General features: G+C 40.2%; 1 protein-coding gene across 1 annotated transcript; it reads right to left on the bottom strand.

Moving 5' to 3' along the window:
* Positions 1 to 247: 247 nt before the first annotated feature.
* LOC309516523 (vomeronasal type-2 receptor 26-like) lies at positions 248 to 18,672 on the bottom strand (the record flags this gene model as incomplete). Its single annotated transcript, XM_082195287.1, has 5 exons — positions 18,642 to 18,672; positions 3,995 to 4,855; positions 3,214 to 3,435; positions 2,122 to 2,248; positions 248 to 1,149 (listed from the first exon to the last, which is right to left on the bottom strand). Exons 2-5 carry the CDS (start codon positions 4,829 to 4,831, stop codon positions 248 to 250), a joined length of 2,088 nt encoding a protein of 695 aa, XP_082051413.1. The 5' UTR covers positions 4,832 to 4,855; positions 18,642 to 18,672.
* Between the last annotated feature and the right edge of the window lie 4,120 nt (positions 18,673 to 22,792).

Raw genomic sequence — 22,792 nt, 5'->3', positions numbered from 1 at the left:
TGGATGAGGGCATTATATGTCTGACTTATCCAAAAATGCATTTAACATGAACTTCTATGAATCCAAATGTTTAAAGTCTGTGGAATTTATGGAATTCATGAAGAATTTGGAAAAGAGTCTTGAGGCAAGTGAGTTGGCATATATTCATAATGCTGTTTCTTACAGCAACACATGATAATACATTATATAAATGCAACAAACACCACTGTATCGTAGGCAATAACCAAAACACAGACAAGTACGTTCTTTAAGACTTTCTTCTTATTAGCAGGCCCCTGTTATTCAGCTCAGGCCTCAACAAAATAATGTAACATTTTGGAGAAAAGATACAGCCCAGCAGCCCAGAACTAGAGGTTAAGATAGAAAAGATCTCCACTGCTACCATGTATTTCCCTTTAGTGCTCAAGTAAGTTGGAACAAAAGATAACCAAACACTGCAGAAGACCAGCATACTGAAAGTGATAAACTTGGCTTCATTGAAACTGTCAGGTAACTTCCTGGCAAGGAAAGCTACAGTGAAACTAACAATAGCCAGGAAGCCCAGGTAGCCAAGAACACAGTAAAACATAGTCACAGAGTTCTCATTACATTCGAGTATAATTTCATCAGACACAGAGTGCATGTCAACATCTGGGAATGGAGGATTGGTTGCCAGCCACACAAGGCAGGTGCCAGCTTGAATGACAGAAGAGGAGATGACAATGGAGTAGGCAAGGCTTTTCCCAATCCATTTCTTCACCCTAGATCCTGGCTTAGTGGCCATGAAAGCCAGGACAACTGTGATGGTTTTTGCCAGCACACAAGAAACAGCCACAGAGAAGATGATGCCAAAAGCAGTTTGCCGGAGGAGACATGTCACTTTCCAAGGTTTGCCAACGAATAGCAATGCACAAATGAAGCAGAGTAGGAGGGAGATAAGGAGAATGTAGGTGAGGTCCCGGTTGTTGGCTTTGACAATAGGGGTGTCATGGTGCTTCATAAAGGTCACTAGGACAAGAGCTGTGATCAAACACAATGAAAGAGACAAACAGGCTAAAGTGATTCCCAAAGGCTCTTCAAATGTCAGGTAGCTTACATTCTTGGGAATACACAAATCTCTGTTTTTGTTTGGATAATTTTCATCTGTGCATTCATAACAATCACTCAAATCTGAAAAAAATAGTTATTTCCCTTTTAGATAAGTTATACACATCTCACCAAAGATGATAGACAGATGATTGATAGATGATAGATGATAGATATAGAGGCCAATTTTTTTCAAGATAGAAGTTCATAATGAATTTGTTATTTATACCTGACACATACATTTAAAATAATTGAGGTAGCTTATAGCAAGAAGAATAAATGGTTTGTGTGTGTAGAAAAGATATAGCGAGTAGAAATCATCGTTCTGAGAGCAGGAAGGTTCAATCCTGTGGTGTTCTGCTTCACAAGGGCTCTGAGAACACAACATGAGATGGGGAAAACTCTTTGAATGATGTGTAAATGCATTTGCTTTTATGCTTACAAGTATCCCCATCATCAGGAATGTGGCCTTATCAGGGCTCTTCTTCACAAGGAAGCTTATAAACATGTTCCGGCAAATGCACTGACAAGGTTCCTTCATATTTTTCTTTTGATCACACAGAGGCCAGGAATGGAGGTGTGACCCAGCTCCTGCCCACCTAGCAGTTCGAAAGCACCCTTAAGTGCAAGTAGATAAATAGGTACCGCTTTATAGCGGGAAGGTAAACGGCGTTTCTGTGCGCTGCGCTGGTGCTGGAGCAGCTTCGTCACAATGGCCACATGACCCGGAAGTGTCTTCGGACAGCGCTGGCTCCCGGCCTCTTAAGTGAGATGAGCACGCAACCCCAGAGTCGGTCACGACTGGCCTGTACGGGCAGGGGTACCTTTACCTTTACCTTTATCTCCATATACGTGTTTGCCTTTATGTATCCCAGCTGAACACTGAATGATGCCTTTTTGAATATGAGTAGTATAAGGAGGGGCACATGAATCCCCAGAGTAATACAAATTATTTATTCTTCTTCAGGTTCACATCCAGTCCAAACAGAAGAAAACAAAAATAAGTTTGTATGCTATGTGGGGTTGGACCTAATCTTTGTAAAGTCTATTTCTTACCATCCTTATCTGAAATCTTCCCTTCTGGACATGGGATGCAATCATAGCAGCAAAATGGCTCCCCCTCCTTCACTTTCTTGCTGGAACCAGGATGGCAACTCTCAGTACACACAGAAACAGGTTGTGTCTAGTCATAAAAAAAGAAAGAAGACCTTTACTGGGGCTGCAGATCTCCATGGGATTCACTATTCCATGGTTTCATCCTATAATACCGGGGTCAACAAACTTTTTCAGGAGGGGGCTGGTCCACTGTCCCTCAGACCTTGTGGAGGGCTGGACCCACCACCTCCCAAAAGCACCCCTCTCCTGAAAGGCCCCCCGCCTATGTCACTCATGCCCCAGCCGCCAATGCTGCCTCGTCTTCACCAGCTTCGGCATCCTCTGTGTCGGCGGGGCACAGAGCCCATGCCACTTGCCTGGGCAGCGGAGGCAGGCTCCATGCTGCTGCTACTTCCCGCTCAGCCGCTTCCTCCTACTCAGCCGCCTCAGCGGGAAGGAAGAGATGGCACCCTGATGCCGCTGACCAGGGCAGCCTCCGCGCTGCCACCGATTCCTCCTACTTGGCCGCCTCAGTGGGAAGGAAGGGGCAGTGCCCAGAGGCATCCATGGCTTTTGATTAGCTGCAGGAGTTTCCTGCAGCCAATCAGAAGCCATGCCGTGTCATGGAAGTCATTCTCCATGTGGAGAGGCTTCTGCCCCTTCTTAGTGCGGGGACTGACCGAGAGGGCGGCAGGGTCCGCAAGGTTCGTGGGCTGGATTAACGAGCCGGGTGGGCCGTATCCGACCTGTGAGCCTTAGTTTGACAACCTCTGTATAATACTGTGCTACTCTTGGGATATACGAGCTGAGGCCCATCATGTATTCAAAATAAATAATCATTTTCAAGTCGTCAGTTGATATATGTTTCCATACATTTCTATTTATTGTGCTTCTATTCACATTAATTCCCCTTTTTTGGAGTTTGCCCTTATTTAGCAAATATTTAAGAGTACACACAAACACACACACATACATTCATACACAAAGACAGAGACTTTCTTCTCATTCAAGTATTAAAGAATAGATACCAAATTGCTGGATGGTGAATCTTACCTGGTTAAACCAGCTGTGCCATGTAATGGCATCTTCGCTGATGGTGAACGCTTGGCCTGAGTGAGCCTTGGGATCCATCTTCCCAACTTTCACTACAGGTTTGTCTCCAGAATTAACCCAGTTGGTAACATCAAATCCAGCTACAAACTGTCTGTTATTGTCAAAGGAAACCATTTCCCCAAAGCTGTTGTTATATGAGATACGTCTAAGGGAATGATGGAGCTGCAATGAAAGGCATACCAAAGAAAATTTGTGGCAGTTGTCAAAATAAAGCAACCTCACAAAATAGGTCACAATTAAAAGATTTTGTTGTTGTTGCAGTTGTTTAAACCCACTAATGCTTGAACATTTTTTCCTGATCAAGAGTGATGGGGTTGGATCTTTCAAACTAAATAGTTTGAAATAGTTTGAATTGCTGTGCACATGAAAATATTTCACCAACCTATTCATCAATTTAAGCTATTGAAATAACACTATTTCATTTCTGTGAAGATGTGGGAAGATGGAGTCTGTCAATCACTACACTAAATAACACAGGAGGTGATACAATGTGAGCCAAAGGTGCAGCAGTATGATCTGGGCTAATGTTAAGCTCATAGACACCAGGAAGAAGAAAAAAGATTGCTGAATGAAAGTTGAACTTTTTTGTTTTCATTCAGGATTGTGGGAGCTAGAATTAAGATGAAAATGTGAGATCACAAAGAATTTAGTTTGCACATTATGATCTATTATTTCACTCAAAATATTCTGTTCATCTACAAGCGAACTTTAAGTTCCTTACCAGCAATGAAAGTTGTTTTTGATGTTTCAGTCCATCTTTCTTCACCACTGCACTTCGTTTGAGTCTAGTGAAGGACATTTTATGCAAAGCATGGGCCACAACATAAACAGCATTGTAGATACTGTAGCTATGGCCAGTCATGCCCATTTCAAAAAAAGAATGAGGGAGGCTTTCCAGTTTCTCCTTCCCAGTGCAAAAGTCCCCCTTCTCCTCATCCAGAGCATGAATTGGAAATTCACAGCCAAAGGCACTTTGCCAGAAGTCCCTGATAAAACCATCTCCTGTCCTGCTGAATGGATTTATGCTCTCAACAAATTCGTGAAACCATGGGATGTCATTGGAGTGAATTCTGAAGGCAAGAGCACCATAGAATAGTTCATCATCCCATGACTTTTGATAAACAAATGAAGTATGTTCCACCTGTGCTGTTCCTATCCAGACTTTACCTTTTAATTTACCTGTCATGTGTTCTTGTTGTGCTATATATGGAAGAAATCTAAAAAATGCCAAGGAATATGATTCCCCATAGGCAACCAATACATTGGCATTGCTGCCCATCACTACATCATGTATTTTTTCACCCTCTTCTAGAACATTCTTAATGTCAGCAATAAAAGTCAATATTGGAATTCTTTTTATGAAAGCAAAACAGACCCCATTCTGGGAAAACAGTGGAACTACAGTTTGCACAAATCTTTCTCCATCTGAGGTATCCATAACAACAAGCCCAATCCATGTCCACCCAAAATGCAGAAGTAAAGAAAGAATCCCTGTATACTGAATGGCTTCATTAGGGACCATCTGGTAGAATGGAAGGCCTGGAGTTTTATCATTCATCACTGGAGCAGGGCTGTATGTTAGCTAAAGATAAATGGAAAATGGAAGTGGAAAATAAGATGCTTATATTTCTGCAGTAACTTATATCAATTGTCCTTAGAATCAAACTGTAAGTTAGGTGTACGCTTGAAATTCTTTTTCTACATATTTTGAAGGGGTTGGGTGGCTACCTAACAAGCCATTCTCAGATGTTTTGCCTGAACCTGAACCTCTTGATTTGGACATGTCTGGTTATAAACCTTTGTCAGGAGATAGTGTAAATATGATTCTATTAAAAATGACTTCTTATAAAATCATAGAAGGGACCCCAAGGGTCTTATAGTCCACTCACTGCAATAAAGAAAACATCCATGGCAGATGGCCATCCAACCTCAGCTTGAAAACTTACAATGAAGGAGAGTCCTTCCTGTTAGCTTTGTTTAACATTAGTGTGATGTTACCAGCCCACTCACAGTTCATACAATTAGAAACTCGAATTTCATTTGCAGGATCAATGTCATGGTTCCAATATCATTTTCAAGTTGATGGGTTGTCAAAGCATTTTGGTTGCCTTCTACACACTGTGGCTCATATGGATAATATTATTTACTTTCCTAGATGTATACATAGCTGTACAGTATATTATTTATACCCCTTGACTGATATAGTTGGGCCACTCCAGAGACAACTCACTCCAAGACTAAGCTAAAAGAATGCTTTCACAATTTCTGGAATGCTCTTGTTCATGGATGGGGAAATTGTGGTTCTCCAGATGCTATTGTACTTCAACTTTCATCACCCAAACCATTCATAATTGGATAACGGGAGTCAGGATCCAACAACATCTAGAAGACTTTAGTTTCCCCACCCTTGCTCTTGGTGAGTAGTACACAATGGCACTCTCATTCCGTTAACTTTTTGTTCTTAACAGAAAATCATTCTTCAGATCAAAAAACTGAAGCTCATTATTGAATGAGAAGTTTATTAAGAACAAGATTGTGCTAAAGGACACAATCATGAGCAAAGAAGGTCAGTTTGCTTCTTTAAAAAGCTTGACAAGTAACAGTTGGCAATATCATACATTTAACACGATAGATGCAAGCCTCTGCTCCCAAGCCACAATACTTCTTCACATCCATGCAGCTACCTTCCTTGTTTTCTTTACCAGCCTCCTCAAAATTTTACATTTCTAAGAAGCCTTTGAACTACCTATCCCTTAGTCCAAGTGGCCACAAGCTGCATTCAGGGGTTGTGTGGTGTGTCTGTAAAATACAATACAAAGCTCTGTTGTTTCCCTGTTCTGTTTTGTTATATGGTAAGTGCCTTGGGATAGCAACCTGCCATATCTGTTCTTACTAGGTGTCATGCATATAAAGAAGCTTAATAATAATAATAATAATAATAATAATAATAATAATAACAACAACAACAACAACAACAACAACAACAACAACAACAACAACAACATCAACACACATGTACATCCTACCTGTGGAATCTTGTAAATATCCAAGGCATTTGCCACATGAAGGGAGATTTCGGAGTCCAGTCCCCCAATGACTGCTATTAGATTATTCTGGATATTGCATATGTAATTGGGGACAAATCTCTCCAGAGTTGAAGTAAGTAGTATAGTGGCATGATAGGTCGCCTTGGCATTGAAATAGCTGTCATAAATGTGGAAGCCCAGGGTGATATTGGGTAAGATCTGAGGGTTTTCATTGATCTCCTTTACTGAGAAGGCCAAGGCCAGGATGTGTTGGTAATTATTAGGTACTATACTAGAATGATAGTTCCATTGTGTATCAGAAGGATATAACAAGAACAAGAACATGCCACTCTGATCTGCCTAGTCATCATCAGGATTATTTCAGTATAGAGGCTTATTCAAATACAAATTACAAAAATATTAAACAGCTGCCAATATCACTGTTTATCATTAAAAATGCAACACTGATACGTTTCTGCAAAAGTACTATTTAGAGTAGAATGCACTAAAATGATCCATATGATTTAAATTAATTTGAAAATGTGATTTAATGCAGTCTCAAACATATCCAGTCTTTGGAATTGTGTTCTAATACAACATTCTTTCTACTGATAACATTCTGTCAGCAGTCGTCACCCAATGCCTTACCTTTTCCTCTTTTTACTTAACCCTTCATAGATAGGTATTTATACATATTTATAACAAAATAAAAAGTTTAATGAGACAGAATTGTACAAGAAGATGAAATAAAACAGAGGATGGAGGAACTAAAATGATTTAATGAAAGAATATTACATATGATGAACTAGACAAAAGCAGTCACTTTCATGCACTGATAGATTTCTATTATTTCAATCAAACTAAAGAAAGAAATTTTGAAGCAAACTCATTTGCCTTCTAAATTAAAATTAAATCAGTGTCTATTTCCCTCCTTTTTTGTGTAGATTTAATTGTATCAGCAATTTTACAACCTAACACCATAATTCACTACTGGGAGCTTGACACTCCCAAAACTGATCTTGCTGCAATACCTCCCCTCCCAGCAAAAATGAAAAAGAAAAGAAAAGTGGCAAAAGGAAAGGAAGGAAATGGATATTTTTAAATGGAAAAAGTTAGCACTTCCTCACATTAAGTCTTCATTCAATGTTGGAGGCGGCTGTTTGGTGAAGTCTATTGAGCTAGAGACAATGAAGCTCTGAGAAGCAATGACACCAATGATGAGGTCTCCATTCTGATAGTATCTGTGAACAGGCTGAGGTGGGTGCTGGACCCTGCACATACGAATGTGAGTTTCAGATGTTATATGGGGAAGCAGTACCAGCAGCAAAACCACTAATGCCATTATGCTAAGCAGAAATGCTCATTATTCTACTATATTTGTAGGTTCTTCCCTGAACACAAATATCAGTAATCATAGTATAGTTCCTGTTTCTAGTGCCTAAACCTTTCTCTGAATGCAAGAAGGTATATTTATGACATCCTTCACATACAATATGATTTCTTGATTTTAATTTTAACTTCAATGCCTTAGGGCTTTTTTTTTTTTTTTACAAGCAGCAGAATTGATTACACTCTTTATGATAATTAATGGGTGAAGTAATTGCCAAGCCAAAGTCAGGGAATTGTGGATTTGAAGAAGATAATAATTCTTGCGTGTTAGCAGAAGTTTTGAACTTATTTGAACAGAAATAATCATGGTGGGCTTGGACTGGCCTATGGCAAGGAAAGAACTCGGGAAATACAAGTCTTTGGTGTGGGACTAGATAGAAGATTCATGTTTTTTAAACTAGCTTTTGATTGATTTTATAAATGGAAAGATTGAAAATAAGAGTGTTTCAGTTCCTTGAATGAGAGGGAGTCATGGCAAACTCTCATTCACAAATGCAAACATATTGCTCATAATTGTGATTTATGGGCATCCTGTAGCAGCACTAAACTAGGGGGCTTAGATGATGTTCTACAAGTATCTTCTTTAGAGTGGGAGACATGGAAAATGAGCAGAGAAAATGTCTAAGCCTCTGTTCCAGAGGGTTGTCAGTCCTCCACTCACTGTTAGAGTGTGGTTGGTGCAGCTATGTTTCTTAGCACCATTGCAACTGATGCTGTTCACAATAATGAAAGTAGTTTCTGAAAATAATCCACCCATTTAATAGCTTTTAAGTGTTCATGCATAATTAATTAATTAGGGTAAATCAGGCTTCCTCAACCTCGGCCCTCCAGATGTTTTTGGCCTACAACTCCCATGATCCCTAGCTAGCAGGACCAGTGGTCAGGGATGATGGGAACTGTAGTCTCAAAACATCTGGAGGGCCGAGGTTGAGGAAGCCTGGGGTAAATGAAAAGGGCCCATGAACATTGTCATTTCCTGTTCCAGATAAATACATGGAAAGGAGGAATCAAACGTACAGGAAATACTTTATGCAGAGAATGTTGAAATTGTATCAGCTTCTATCACTGAGGTTTGTTGGAATGAAACCACGACAGACGAGTTGCAGGTGTCATGAGAGAGTCGTCTGCCAGGGCGAGCCCCAGGAACTCTCTTTTATTGAATATTACAAACATTGCCACAGATGTGCTTGTGGCTGATTGGTTGATACAAACACAAAGCAACTTGTTGCTGATTGGTTAACATAAGTACAAGGCGGGAATTACATGTGAACATTAATCACCAATAGATTAAAGGCTGGGAAAAGGAGCACAGAACTAGACAGGCATGAAACCTCCTAATTAAATTATAACTAAATATTGATATAGCATGACTAAAACAATTACTAATGATTGATCATAACATGAAAGAATATAATAAGTGAATTCCGTAGATGTGCTCAGCTGTGTATTAAATACAGGTCATAGTGTTTTTCATGAACTTAGCAATGAGGGAATGTCTTGGTATTTAGAACAGGTTGTACAGTGTGTGCAGATGCTGAGAAAAGCTTATAAGCAAAACTTCCCAGAATGCAAGAGAAAAGAAGCAATGCTTCCCCATAATGCAACAGTTATGTGCAGAAAGAGAACTTCCCTTTATCTCCCCCTTTCTTTTCTTGTCTTTCATAGGAGAGATTCATTGGACCCATTGCTGAAATGCTTTGATTCAAAAAGTGAATTCTATTGTATATGAGAATGCCTCTGAGAGTTTCCTTCTAAGATAACTACCATCAGATTTTTAGAACTTAAAAACAATTAATGTGCCTCAAAAAGATCCACTGAAGGGACAGAGACTCATTTTTTTCAGTTCATTCTTCTTATGAACTGTCCCATATTGCTTAGTTCCAGCCACAAGACAATAATGTAGGTAAAGGTAACATTTTGGAGAAAAGATGCAATACAGCAAGCCAGCCTTGGTAGGCCTGGAAAAAATCTTCACAGCAACCATCAATCTTGGCTTGGAGCTTAGATAGGTTGGAACAAAGGATAACCACAAACAGCAGAAGACCAACATGCTGAAAGTGATCAACTTATCTTAAACTTAAAGGTAAAGGTAAAGGTACCCCTGCCCGTACGGGCCAGTCTTGACAGACTCTGGGGTTTGTGCGCCCATCTCACTCAAGAGGCCGGGGGCCAGCGCTGTCCGGAGACACTTCCGGGTCACGTGGCCAGCGTGACAAAGCTGCATCTGGCGAGCCAGCGCAGCACACGGAATGCCGTTTACCTTCCCGCTGGCAAGCGGTACCTATTTATCTACTTGCACTGGTAATTTCCTGGTAAGGAAAGTCACAGAAAACTGGCGATGGCCAGTAAAGCAGACCCCTCATTACATTGTAATACAATTTCTTCAGCAACTGACTTAATATCAGCATCTGGAATTTGGGGGAGGGTGGGCTGAGTAGAGAAGCAGATTCTCAAAGGTTATTCATAAAATAATAATGTTATGGTAAATCTTTGGGAATACACACATTCTGTTTCCAGTTTGGATAATCTTTACTGGTGCATTTATAATAGTCATTCGTGTCTGAAAGAAGAAAAGATGTAATCAGACCCAAAAGTATGCCACAAATCTCTCAAAACAAACAGTAGTTGCTCTTCTCAGAGTTTTATGTATATTTTTCTTTATTGCCCTATTCTTTGCTGATCCTGTAAAATATGTAATGAAAAATGATATGAGCAGGGAATGAAGACTGGTAATGCCTCTGAAGTTTATTATATATGAGAAAAATACATTTCTTTTAACAACAAAAATAAATAAATAGTAACAGTATATAAATAGTAACAATCACTTAACAAATAAACATTTTAAAATAGCAAAGAAAAGAGAACACAAACAGAGCAGACCAAAGACACATCTAAGTCCATATACTTTTTGGATGTCGAATCAGATACCTATATGAAGCTCATGAACAGGATTTGAACAAAATAACTGTTTCCTGCTCTTGTTCCCCCACCACTGATATATGTGACGGCTGGTTTCCATCAGGGATATCAGCTTAGGCAGTAGAAATAATGAAATAATGAATGGCATTCAGTTAAGTTTTATTCAAAGTATCGGTAGATCTATTGGAATTAACGGACCTGACATCACCAAGATAATTAATTTCAACATGCCTACTGTGAGTACAACTTCATTACATATCATCTAAAGCTGTACCTTGGAAGTTGAATGCAATCCGTTCCAGAATTCTGTTTGACTTCCAAAACATTAGTAAAGCAAAGCGTGGCTCCTCATTGGCTGCAGCATGCTCCCGCAGCCAGTTGGAAACCATGGAAGCCCCGTTGGACGTTCAACCTCCAAAAATAGTTCGCAAACCAGAACACACAATTCCAGGTTTGCGGTGTTTGGGAGCCAATTTTTTTGAGAACTAAACTGTTCAAAAAGCAAGGTAAGACTGTAACTTTGTCCTCCATGAAAATAATAACAATAAAAATAAAAATAAAAGAAAATTGCTCCAGGCACTCTGGGCAACTTCCAACATATATAAAAACATAAAACTTCCCTATACAGTGGTACCTCGGGTTAAGTACTTAATTTGTTCTGGAGGTCCGTTCTTAACCTCAAACTGTTCTTAACCTGAAGCACCACTTTAGCTAATGGGGCCTCCCGCTGCCGCCGCTGCACGATTTCTGTTCTCATCCTGAAGCAAAGTTCTTAACCTAAAACACTATTTGTGGGTTAGCGGGGTCTGTAACCTGAAGCGTATGTAACTTGAAGTGAATGTAACCTGAGGTACCACTGTACTGGTTTATTCTGTGTGTGTGTGTGTGCGCACACACACGTGCGGGTGCGTATATGCCTGGACAACACAAAAGAGGAAAATGTTCTGTTGGCAGATTTGCAGTTCATATGATGTTATTTAGCTGTGTGAATTCCACTCTTGTCTTCATTGTTGCCCCCCCCCCAATTCTGTAAGAATTGACCGTGCTTATCACTAACTTTGGCTCTGCTTTTCATTAGCTCTAGTTGGTCTCTCTGCCATACCAGTTCCAATGGGCACCAACTTCTAGCTACTGACTGTGTCCTGAAGCAGGCATAGGCACCATCTTGTACTCAAAATCCCATCAACCTCTGTCTGCCTAGTCTGTTGTCAGTTACGATGGGGTTGGGGGGGGTCTAGCAACTTCTGGAGTATTCACTTTGGGTACCCCTGTTCTGCAAGAAGACATTCCTATGATCAAACACCCCCTTTTCTTTGGCTCTGGACAAATTTCTTGTTTGTCACAGCCAATTCAGGTGCCCCTTGAGCTCCTTAACTGATTGAAAGAAATAAAAAGAAAAAGTTGATTTCAGACATGAAAAGCATGTCCTCAGCAATTCCACATGGAATGCTCCTTGTTGAATTGGTGACTACTTCCTTTTTAATTATCCAAAGTACTCTAATTAACAAGCTACTTTCCAGCACTACAGTGCAGTTTACTGTGGACTCCAGCAAAACTAATAGCACAGTTCTGAATAATTGTATAAATATACCTTCCAAAAATCTAGGACAGGTTTAGGAATAAAGACTATTAGGCAGGAATGTGTCAGTCTGATTTCTGAGCTTTTTGAGATAAAAATAAGAAATCTGCATCTGGAGAAAACATTTCTGCCCACAATGCTGTTATTGTTCCTCTTGCTTCTGGTACTGCTTCCTCACATGGTAAGCAAAGCGCACATCATTAAGTGCATGGTTGATGATCCAGATCCTCCGCTTCATGAGTACCACCAGTCAGGAGACCTAATCATTGGAGCTATCGCTTCCCACACTTTCATCATCTCCAGTGCAATCAGCTTCATGGAAAAACCCCCATCACCTTTGCCTGAAGAGCTTGCGTAAGGGCTTAACTATAATATTTTAAAGCTATTATCCGTTATCAGTCTTAATTTTTATTCCATGAATTATTTCTTTTGAAAGGTTATAAACTATCCAAAGAAACAACTGTTTTTTTTAAAAAAAAAGAGGGAAAGCTATGCCCAGTCATTTGTATGAAATTTCACATCCTGAAGATCTTAAATTATACCATTCTGGAACACCCTGCTCTGAATTGCTACTTTACTGATAAAGAATAGGAAAGCATATGTTTTGATGAACAATGGTAATATTTGGTTGTTGTTGTTTTAAACTTTGTATGGGCCACCGAAAGGTAAGGTTACCTCAAGAAAGTTGTTATATGAATATGAATAATGAGATAAGATATAGAATACATTATTTTTATAACATTTGCAATACTTTTCACAACATGTGATGGTTCCTTATGATTCCGAATACAACTTACCTTCTAGTGCAGTACCTAAGAATTATCAGCACATCCTGGCCTTGGCATTTGCAGTAAAAGAGATCAATGAAAACCCTCAGCTCTTACACAATGTCACCTTGGGCTTCCACATCTATGACAGCTATTTCACTGACAAGTGGACCTACCATGCTACAATGCTACTCATATACACCCTGGGAGGCTTTGTTCCAAATTACAACTGTGATGTCCAAACTAACCTGATTGGGGTCATTGGGGGACTGGACCCCCCAACCTCACTTCAAGTGGCAACACTGGTGGATATTTACAAGATTCCACAGGTATGATGGGTCTCTTTTGTGTGTGCATTTGTTGTTCTATGCAGTGCTTTTTTCCCATTTTTTGAGAAAAAAGGTGCCAGTACTCACCATGAGGTTGTTACAGAAAATGCCGCAATGTTAACATGCGGAGAGAGAAAAGTTTACCTATGTACCATTGAGTATCCCCAGAAAAAAAGCACTGGTTCTTTTTGTAATTAGACAGTTTTAGTACTTTTTCACAATTCATTTTTTTGTTTTTTTGGTATACACAGAGTAATATAAATTCATGGTCATTCCATCCTATAAATGTCAAATCTCAGCTGTGAAATAACCCATTTGTTATCTGACACAGACCATTTGTTACCTCAACAAAGAAGCCTGTCTGGCTATTTAACCACTTGAATTCTTCCTTAGATCTCAAAACCTGTTAGTTCTTGCAGTTAAGACCCTTTAAGGTAAGGTTACCAGATTTTTTTCAATGAATCTGGGGACACTTTTCAACTTCAATGTATTTTGTATGGGGACTGGTTTGTACGAGAACTGTCCCCAGGACGTCTGGCACCCTTACTTTAAGACTCTTATATATGTAGGCATACAACCTACTTCCTCCTCCAGATTCATAGCAATACAATCCCATTCTTTCCTCTCTGCTCTTTTCTTTAGCTCATCTATGGCCCTGCTCCAGTGATGAATGATAAAACGCCAGGCATCCCTTTCTACCAGATGGTGCCCAGAGAAGACAGTCAGTTTGCAGGAATTCTTTCTTTGCTTCTGCATTTCAGGTGGACGTGGATTGGACTCCTAACTATGGATAATGACAATGGAGAAAGATTTGTGCAAAGTGTGGTTCCGCCTTTTTCTCAGAGTGGTATCTGCTTTGCCTTCGTAGAAAGAAGTCAATCGTTTACCATTGTCACAGATATTAATGACATGTTCACCAGGGGGGGTAAAATACATGACAAAATCATAGATGGTGAAGCCCATGTAGTGGTAGCATATGGAGAATCCTATGGGATTGTGTTCTTGAGATGGTTTCCATATCTGTCAGGACAAGAACATATAAAGAAGAAGTCAAAAGGTATAGTGTGGATAATAACAGCCCAGACTGACCTCACTTCAATGGTCTATCAGAGGACTTGGGATACAGAAATAATCCATGGATCTCTCTCCTTTACAATTCACGCCAATGATCTACCAGGATTTCAAGAATTTGTTAGAAGCAGAAACCCATCCAGCACCACAGGAGATGGTTTTATCAAGGACTTCTGGCAACAGGCCTTTGGCTGTGTATTCCCAAATACAGATGCGGTTAAGGTTGATGGAGACATTTGCACTGGGGAAGAGAAGCTGGAGAGACTCCCTGCGTCTTTTTTTGAAATGAGCATGGCCTCCCACAGCTACAGTATCTACAATGCTGTCTATGTTATGGCTCATGCTTTACATGCTATGTCCTCATCTAGTCTCAAGCACAGCGTAATGAAGAACAGAGGCATGCAGAAATGTCGGGGCCAAAGCCTTTGGCAGGTAATGAATATTAGAGATAGAGGAAAAGTCATTCTGTGCATATTTGAATGCATACAAATCTACACTTCCCTACCGAATACAGAAAGTTAAATGCAGCTTTCCTCTGAAATCTGAAATTCTTCTAATTTTACAGTGTTGTTCTCCAATCAAATATTGTGAACAAAAAAGGAACATGTATTTGGGGGAATGTGAGCCCCAAAATATGGATTTTAATGAAAATAGCATTCATAATATGTTCTGTTTGGGAAACCTTGCAAAAATGGAATCTATGTCACATTTATCATTTTGCATACAAGCTCAAGTTGCAGAATTTTCTAATTCCTGCTCTTTCCCTTTAAATTCAGCTCCACCGGTTTTTGAAAGGTGTCTCATTTAACAACAGTGCAGGGGAAAAAGTTTCCTTTGACCAGAATGGGGAGTTAGCAGCTGGTTTTGATATCATGAATTGGATTTTCCACGCAAACCAATCCTTTCATAGAGTGAAAGTTGGGAGGCTGGATCCCCAAGCTCCTCCAGACCAAGCGTTCAAAATCAATGAGGATGCTATAAGATGGCACAGGGAATTTAACCAGGTAGGGACAATTTTGAAGAATACTCTACTGCCCCTTTTAAATGCTGGATTTTGTGACTGTTGTGTAACTTTCGAGAATTGCTCTAGATTTTAAGGGTTCCAAGCTCCTTATCATCAAGATTATCATTAACCCCTTTCACTTACACTTTAGGCACAGCCTCTATCTGTGTGCAGTGAGAGTTGTTACCCTGGTTCTTGCATGAAAGTGAAGGAGGGCGAGGCATTTTGCTGCTATGATTGCATTCCATGCCCAGAAGGAAAGATTTCAGAACAGAAAGGTAACAGCATTACCAGACAGATGTTGCTCAGCTTCCTTTTAATAATTGGACATGGAGACTTGGGTTTCTTTTTTAGCAGCAGCATATCAGCTGAAGAAACACTTTTCCATGCCTTTTAACAGTGGAATTTGCTGCCAAGGAGTGTGGTGGAGTCTCCTTCTTTGGAGGTCTTTAAGCAGAGGCTTGACAACCATATGTCAGGAGTGCTCTGATGGTGTTTTCTGCTTGGCAGGGGGTTGGACTCGATGGCCCTTGTGGTCTATTCCAACTCTATGATTCTATGATTCTATGATTCTATGATTCTATGATTCTATGATTCTATGATTCTATGATTCAAAACCAGACAATTCTCTCTCTCTCAACAGAGTGGAGCTTAATTTCCTTACATAGATTGTCCTGGCTTTCTTTTGTGCACCAGTGGATAATTTCTAGTGCAACATTCAAAAACATATGGTTGTAATGTCTTAATGTCTTCTTAAATCAGACATTTAAGTATTGTAATATACTTGAGCTTAGCCTTGAATATTGTTGTGGGTTTGGAGGTAATGGTGCGTTGAAAGATTCCATTGCTAACTGGGCAGTTGTAAGATAATGACCTTAGTGTGTCACTTAAGCACCTTCATAAACATCCCTTTAATTATTTAGGCTGTGGCTGGGCACTAAGACCCCCATCCTAAAATAACGATATGGGTTACAATATCATTATTGTAATCTGGCCAGTACAAATAGTACTTTCTGGGCAAATGGATGGGACGTCTGGCAACTCACCTGACGGGTAGGTAGAGAATCATAGCCAATGTGGTGTGAGAGAGCTGAGCTGGAAGCAGGCAGAAGGCTGAAAAGCTGAGAGACAGAGAAATGCCAGATTTGTGCTACATTCAAAGCTGTGACCAATGGAGAAATGAGATCTGATGTGTTGATGCAGTCAGTGCTGTGAGTCTCGCCATCTTAGGACTGTGGGGACAAGTACTTTTGCTTTAATGGGCCTCCAAACCAAACCTGCAACAACAGCCAAGCCTGATCTCAAGTATATTAAAATACTCAAATATCTGATTTACAAAGGCATTAAAAGATTAATAATAATAATAATAATAATAATAATAATAATAATTTTTTATTTATACCCCGCCCTCCCCAGCCAAGGCCGGGCTCAGAGCGGCTTACAAGCAATAATAAAAACAAGATGAGTGATTACAACTTAAAAACAAAAATAAAATACAACATTAAAATAATGGAACATTAAAATATTAAAATGAAGCCTCATTGCAGGAGAAGGAAAAGAAAAAAGAAAAAAGGGGGGAGGGAATCAAATTGGCTCCAATCCAAAGGCCAGGCGGAACAACTCTGTCTTACAGGCCCTGCGGAAAGAAATCAGATCCTGCAGGGCCCTGGTCTCATGAGACAGAGCGTTCCACCAAGTTGGGGCCAGTGCTGAAAAGGCCCTGGCTCTGGTTGAAGCCAATCTAATTTCCTTAGGGCCTGGGACCACTAGGGTGTTGTTATTTATGGACCTTGAGGCTCTCCGTGGGGCATACCAGGCGAGGCGGTCCCGTAGGTACGAGGGTCCTAGGCCGTGAAGGGCTTTAAAGGTCAAAAGCAGCACCTTAAATCTGACCCTGTACTCCACCGGGAGCCAGTGCAGCTTGAAAAGCACTGGATGAATATGCTCCCATGGCAGAGACCCTGTGAGGAGCCTCGCTGCAGCATTCTGTACCCGCTGGAGTTTCTGGGACAGCTTCAAGGGCAGCCCCGCGTAGAGCGAATTACAGTAGTCAAGCCTGGAGATGACTGTCGCATGGATCACTGTGGCCAGGTCGGGGCGGGAAAGGTAAGGGACCAACTGCTTGATGCGGCGAAGGTGGAAAAATGTCGCCTTGGCTGTTGCTGTGACTTGCGCCTCCATGGAAAGGGAGGCGTCAAGGATTACACCCAAACTCTTAACGGAAGGCAATGGCACTAATTGGGCCCCCGCAAGAGAAGGGAGTTGGTCCCTCATCCCCATGCTATCCCGACCTAGCCATAGGACCTCTGTCTTCGAAGGATTTAGTTTCAATCGGCTCCCACGAAACCATCCAGCCACAGCTTCCAAGCATCTGGTCAGTGTGTAAGGGGCCGAGTTGGTGTGGCCATCCATCAGCAGATAGAGCTGAGTGTCATCAGCATATTGATGACAGCCCAGCCCAAAGCTCCGGATAATTACAGCCATATGTTTATTGCATGATGCTGTAATTTCTAGCTACACAAAGATTCCATCCTTTTTTCAGATGCAACTGATTGTTATAAATGCACAGATGAAAAATATCCAAACGAAAGACAAGACCAATGTATTCCAAAGGATGTCAGCTTCTTGTCTTATGAAGAACCTTTGGGCCTTTGTTTAGCCTCTTTAGCTCTTTCATATTCTATGATCACAGCTGTAGTGCTAGCAACTTTTATAAAATACCACAATACTCCCATTGTCAAAGCCAACAACCGGGATCTCACCTATACTCTCCTCATCTCACTCCTGCTTTGCTTCCTTTGTACATTTCTGTTTATTGGAGAACCCCATCTGGTGATGTGTCTCTTCCGACAAAGTGCTTTTGGCATCATCTTCTCATTGGCTGTGGCTTGTGTGCTGGCAAAAACCATCACGGTAGTTCTGGCTTTCATGGCCACCAAACCTGGATCCAAAATGAGGAAGTGGGTGGGAAAGAGTCTGGCCAGCTGCATTGTTCTTTCCTGCTCCCTCCTGCAAGCACTTATTTGTACTGTTTGGCTTGCAACCTCTTCCCCATTCCCAGATGTTGACATGCACTCCTTCACTTCAGAAATTGTATTAGAATGTAATGAGGGGTCTGTGATTATGTTCTACTGTGTGCTTGGCTACCTGGGATTCCTGGCATTTGTCAGTTTCACTGTGGCTTTCCTTGCCAGAAAGTTACCTGGCAGTTTCAATGAAGCCAAGTTCATCACTTTCAGCATGTTTGTCTTTTGCAGTGTTTGGTTATCATTTATTCCTTCCTACCTGAGCACAAAGGGAAAATCCATGGTGGCAGTGGAGATCTTCTCTATTTTAACTTCCAGTGCTGGACTACTGGGTTGCATCTTTTCCCCAAAATGTTACATAATTATCTTGAGACCTGAGCTGAACAACAAGGAACAGCTGATAAGGAGAAAATCTCAAATAATGTAATTATCCATTTTGATTTTGATTTTTAGTTTCTCCACATGGTTGCAAATTTTAAGGTGAAGGCTGAATCAAACGTTCCCTAGGAAAGCCACAAATTACATTTCCTTTCATAATAGTACAGTATAATATTATTCTCACATGATTGCTATTGAATACTGAAAGCAATTCTTGTCTCCCTGTGGAAGTTTTCATATCAGCAAGTGACAGGTGGGGTTCCACAGGGTTCCATTCTGTCCCCCTTGATGTTAATTGTTTTTATAAACAATATGTCTGTGGGAATTCAAGGGATGGTCATCAAATTTGGAGGTGACTCCAAACAGGGAGGGGTTCAAGATGGCCTTAGCAGATGGGAGAACTGGATCCACACTTACAAACTGAATTTCAATTGGGACAAATGCCTTTCTGCCTCAACATCAGGAAGAACTTTCTGATAATAAGAGTTGTTTGAAATGGACTCCCTTGTGAGGTTATGGACTTTCCTTTATTGGAGGTTTTTAAGCAGAGGTTGGATGTCCATCTGCCATGGAAGCTTTAGCTGAAATTCCTGCATTGCAGGGGGTTGGATTACATGACCCTTTGGGTCTTTCCAACTCTACAATTCTATGATTCTATGAAATACATAAAATAATACATTATGGCACCTTTAGAGGAAAAAGAAGGCAAAATCTCATGGGAATTGTTGAAGGAAACACCTCCAAAAGGGAGACTTTTTCAGTTTGAGTTTTTCAAGGTTATGGTAGCCAAAGCAAGAATATATTTAGAACTACCAGATGAACAATCCAAGGGCACAGAGACAACAGAGGCAACCTCATCTAAAGACACCTTTCAATATCTACAAATGTATATTAAATGATACAAACAGCCCCTTTATAATTCAAGCTAGTGCATCACAGAAATAATGTGAATGATAGTGAGTCAGAATGATGATGAGATGAGTTTGTGATGAGAATTTACTCCTAAATCACCTATTAATGGTTTATGCCCAGGTGAGATATAACACCTTAAGGAAAAACACAACCAAGAGAGATATAGAAGCTCAGCATCCGGTAGGGACCCAATTTATTAGAGGAGTTATTGAAATAGGGCCGCCTCCCTAACCCAGTTGTTCAGAGAATTGCCAATTAAGGGAACTGCCCTCAAGTCACATTTTTAAAAAGCTTTTATGGTGGTGTTCAAGCACGATACATCATGCATGCATGCATAAAGAAGGGTCACAGGTCAAGGGGTTCAAACTGTCTGGCTTCACTGCCTTATCTTCTTTCCTACATTATCTTCTGTACCCCAGTACTCTGGAGTCTCAGGAATCATGCTTCTCTGTAGTGATCAGGTGGGATTGCTATGAGGAATTATAACAAATATAGAGTAAGCCATCTGTGTCATCAATGAAAACATTGCGTTGACTGGGTTTAAACTATTTTGATATGATTTTTGATCAATCCACACCTCTGCATCCCTGTTCCATTTCTCTCTGCTTGACAAGTCACGTACACAGACCAGCTGCCAGCTGCTTCGCCAGGCAGGCATCCTGGGCCATAAAAGGTAGTGGGCAGCTTCTTTGATGTAGCCTTTCTGATATGTTAATCTTAGGGCCAGAAAACAGATTTTCACATAAAGGTGATAATGATCTCTATCCTCCTTACCATCCTTCTTATCATGTATATTGCTTGTTTATGACCTCCGGGGTTGCTGGATGGGCTCCTTTGTAGTTCTGTTTTATTTACCCCAGAAGTGCATGCTTAATTAGCTTTTGTAGTGTAACTTTGTCCCCATGTGGGGTTTGTTGAAATGCTCAGAGGAAATCTGATTGGTTCTTACGAACACAGTGTAAAAAATTCTTTTGTGAATAAAACGACCTGGGCCGGAGGGTGGACAGGGATTATTATTATATGCACCCTTCCCAGAGTCTTGCTGGTTCAAGCCTCTGTGTGTATTGTTATTAATCAGAGTTCAATCCTTCCTTTTCTTTGGGAACGCCTCACTTCACCCACCTATCATCCATCATCCTTGACAATCAGTCCTCCAAAACATCCTTAACATACTATTCTTACAGTCTCCTACAATCTGGGGGATCTCACTGAAGCTTGTAGCCTAAACTTTCTGATTTTATATGCCCTCATGCTATGCAAAAAAAAATCCTTCAGAGATAGATAGGCAAGGAATTTTGTAGTTCAGAGTTTGTAGTTCAGAGTTTCACATAAGGAACCATAAAGATACAGAAAAAGAAGAATCAAACCATTCAATTATACATCGCTAAAACTAATTTTATATCTCAAGTTGGTAACGTGCAAACCACATAAAATGCCAACATAAGAGCTAAACTGAAAGAGAATGGCCTTAAAGGAATGGCACATAGCTGGATTAATGAACATTTTTATATCAATGGTAAGATTATGAAAATATAATGTAAAATTAAGGAAAACAGAAACAGCCTTCATTTGGTGGTACAAAACTCTGTGGTAAGAAAATGTTGTACTACAATTTACATATAATCTCCAGCTACAGATATGGCCACCAGCTCTTTATAAAGAAAACCACATTTATTTAGGATTTATTTAGGATTTGAGCTCTAAGGAGTCATCATTCCACACAGAGGGAAAGGAAATAGAGAGGAACAGAAATATTCATTTTGATTGAGTTATTGTGAAAGAGACAGATAGAAATAAATTTATTCAAGCTCCACAAGCAATGATGGGGGTGTTTGTGGTCAAAGTCAACTGTACTAGAGATGATGAAACTGTGCTATGCAATGCCACCTATGATGAGGTCTCCTTTTTATTATATTCATGAAGTGGATGGTATGGATTATGGACATGGCAATATGTGCACTGTATACCATGTGAGGAAGCAAACGCACCCATGTCAATGAAGTTCTTTCAGCACAAATTCTCCAATAGCCAACTATTTTCATTTTTGAAGGCTCAAGTCTAATGTGTAAAATATCATAGAGCAGCCTGCATATCTCACTCTCTAACTGTAACTCTAAATGTTCTAATTTATATAATCCATCGCAGCATGCTATGTTTTCTAGTGGTGGTTGCTGACATGCTGATGAATTTGACAAGCCCTTTTGATAATATGAAGTGAAGTTAAACACCAGCTCAAAATTTGTTATTCCCTGTGAAATTACTGAAGAAAATACATTTGTCCCCTATGAAAAGAATCAACCCCCCCCCTTTTACTTGGATTAGAAGGGACACGGGCTTACGCTGAAAAAAATGCAGTATGTTATGAAGTTTGCATTTAGTGGATCTTGGAGTTTCCTGATCCAGAAGGGCTGTGTTCATGTAATTCTTTCACCCTGGCTGAGCTAGGGTGCTGTAACCTAAACTGGCATAAATCCCAAAAGGGTGTGTTTGGAGAAGTGGTGGTGGGTAGGACAAGGAGAAACTTGCATCTATTCAAACTCAATTCAGCTCAGACATGTCATCTAGGGCCCAATCCTCAAAATCCAGACCCACACTCATCTGATGTCTTACCTGACAGAAAGCCTTCTCAGAGGCTCCTGAACGGAATTGGAATAAGGAAAACTTACACTGACATATTGGTATAAATACCAGCTTGCTATAGCTTGTCTTTGTAGAAGTCCAAGGTGTTGTCTAAGAGTCAGAGAAGAAGTAAATATGTTTAATGCTAGAACTGCTCTGTTTAGGAACATATGTATGTATTTTGAAGATGTATATATAGATCATCAGTGAAAATTCTTAGGCAAGGTGATATGGAAGAGTAAAAACAAAACAGCAGGATCACCAGGTAAAGGAAAATCCATAATATTCATCAGAAGATTTCAAATCAACTTAACATTATAAAGTGTGATGCCATGGCAGATAAAAAGAACTTCACTAGATTGAATATCTTTCATGTTTACCTCTTTGTGGGCATGTGCTGTATTGTTTTCAGTAATCATGGTTCCAAGTAAAGAAAATGTGTTCATTGTTTGTCATGTTTTATTCTACCTAATCCCAAAGATTTCACATAGTCAGAGGTTT

This window comes from Podarcis vaucheri (assembly GCF_965113315.1).
Source record: "Podarcis vaucheri genome assembly, chromosome: 13".
Classification (NCBI taxonomy): Eukaryota; Metazoa; Chordata; class Lepidosauria; order Squamata; family Lacertidae; genus Podarcis; species Podarcis vaucheri.
This window is presented reverse-complemented; position numbering and strand designations above follow the sequence as displayed.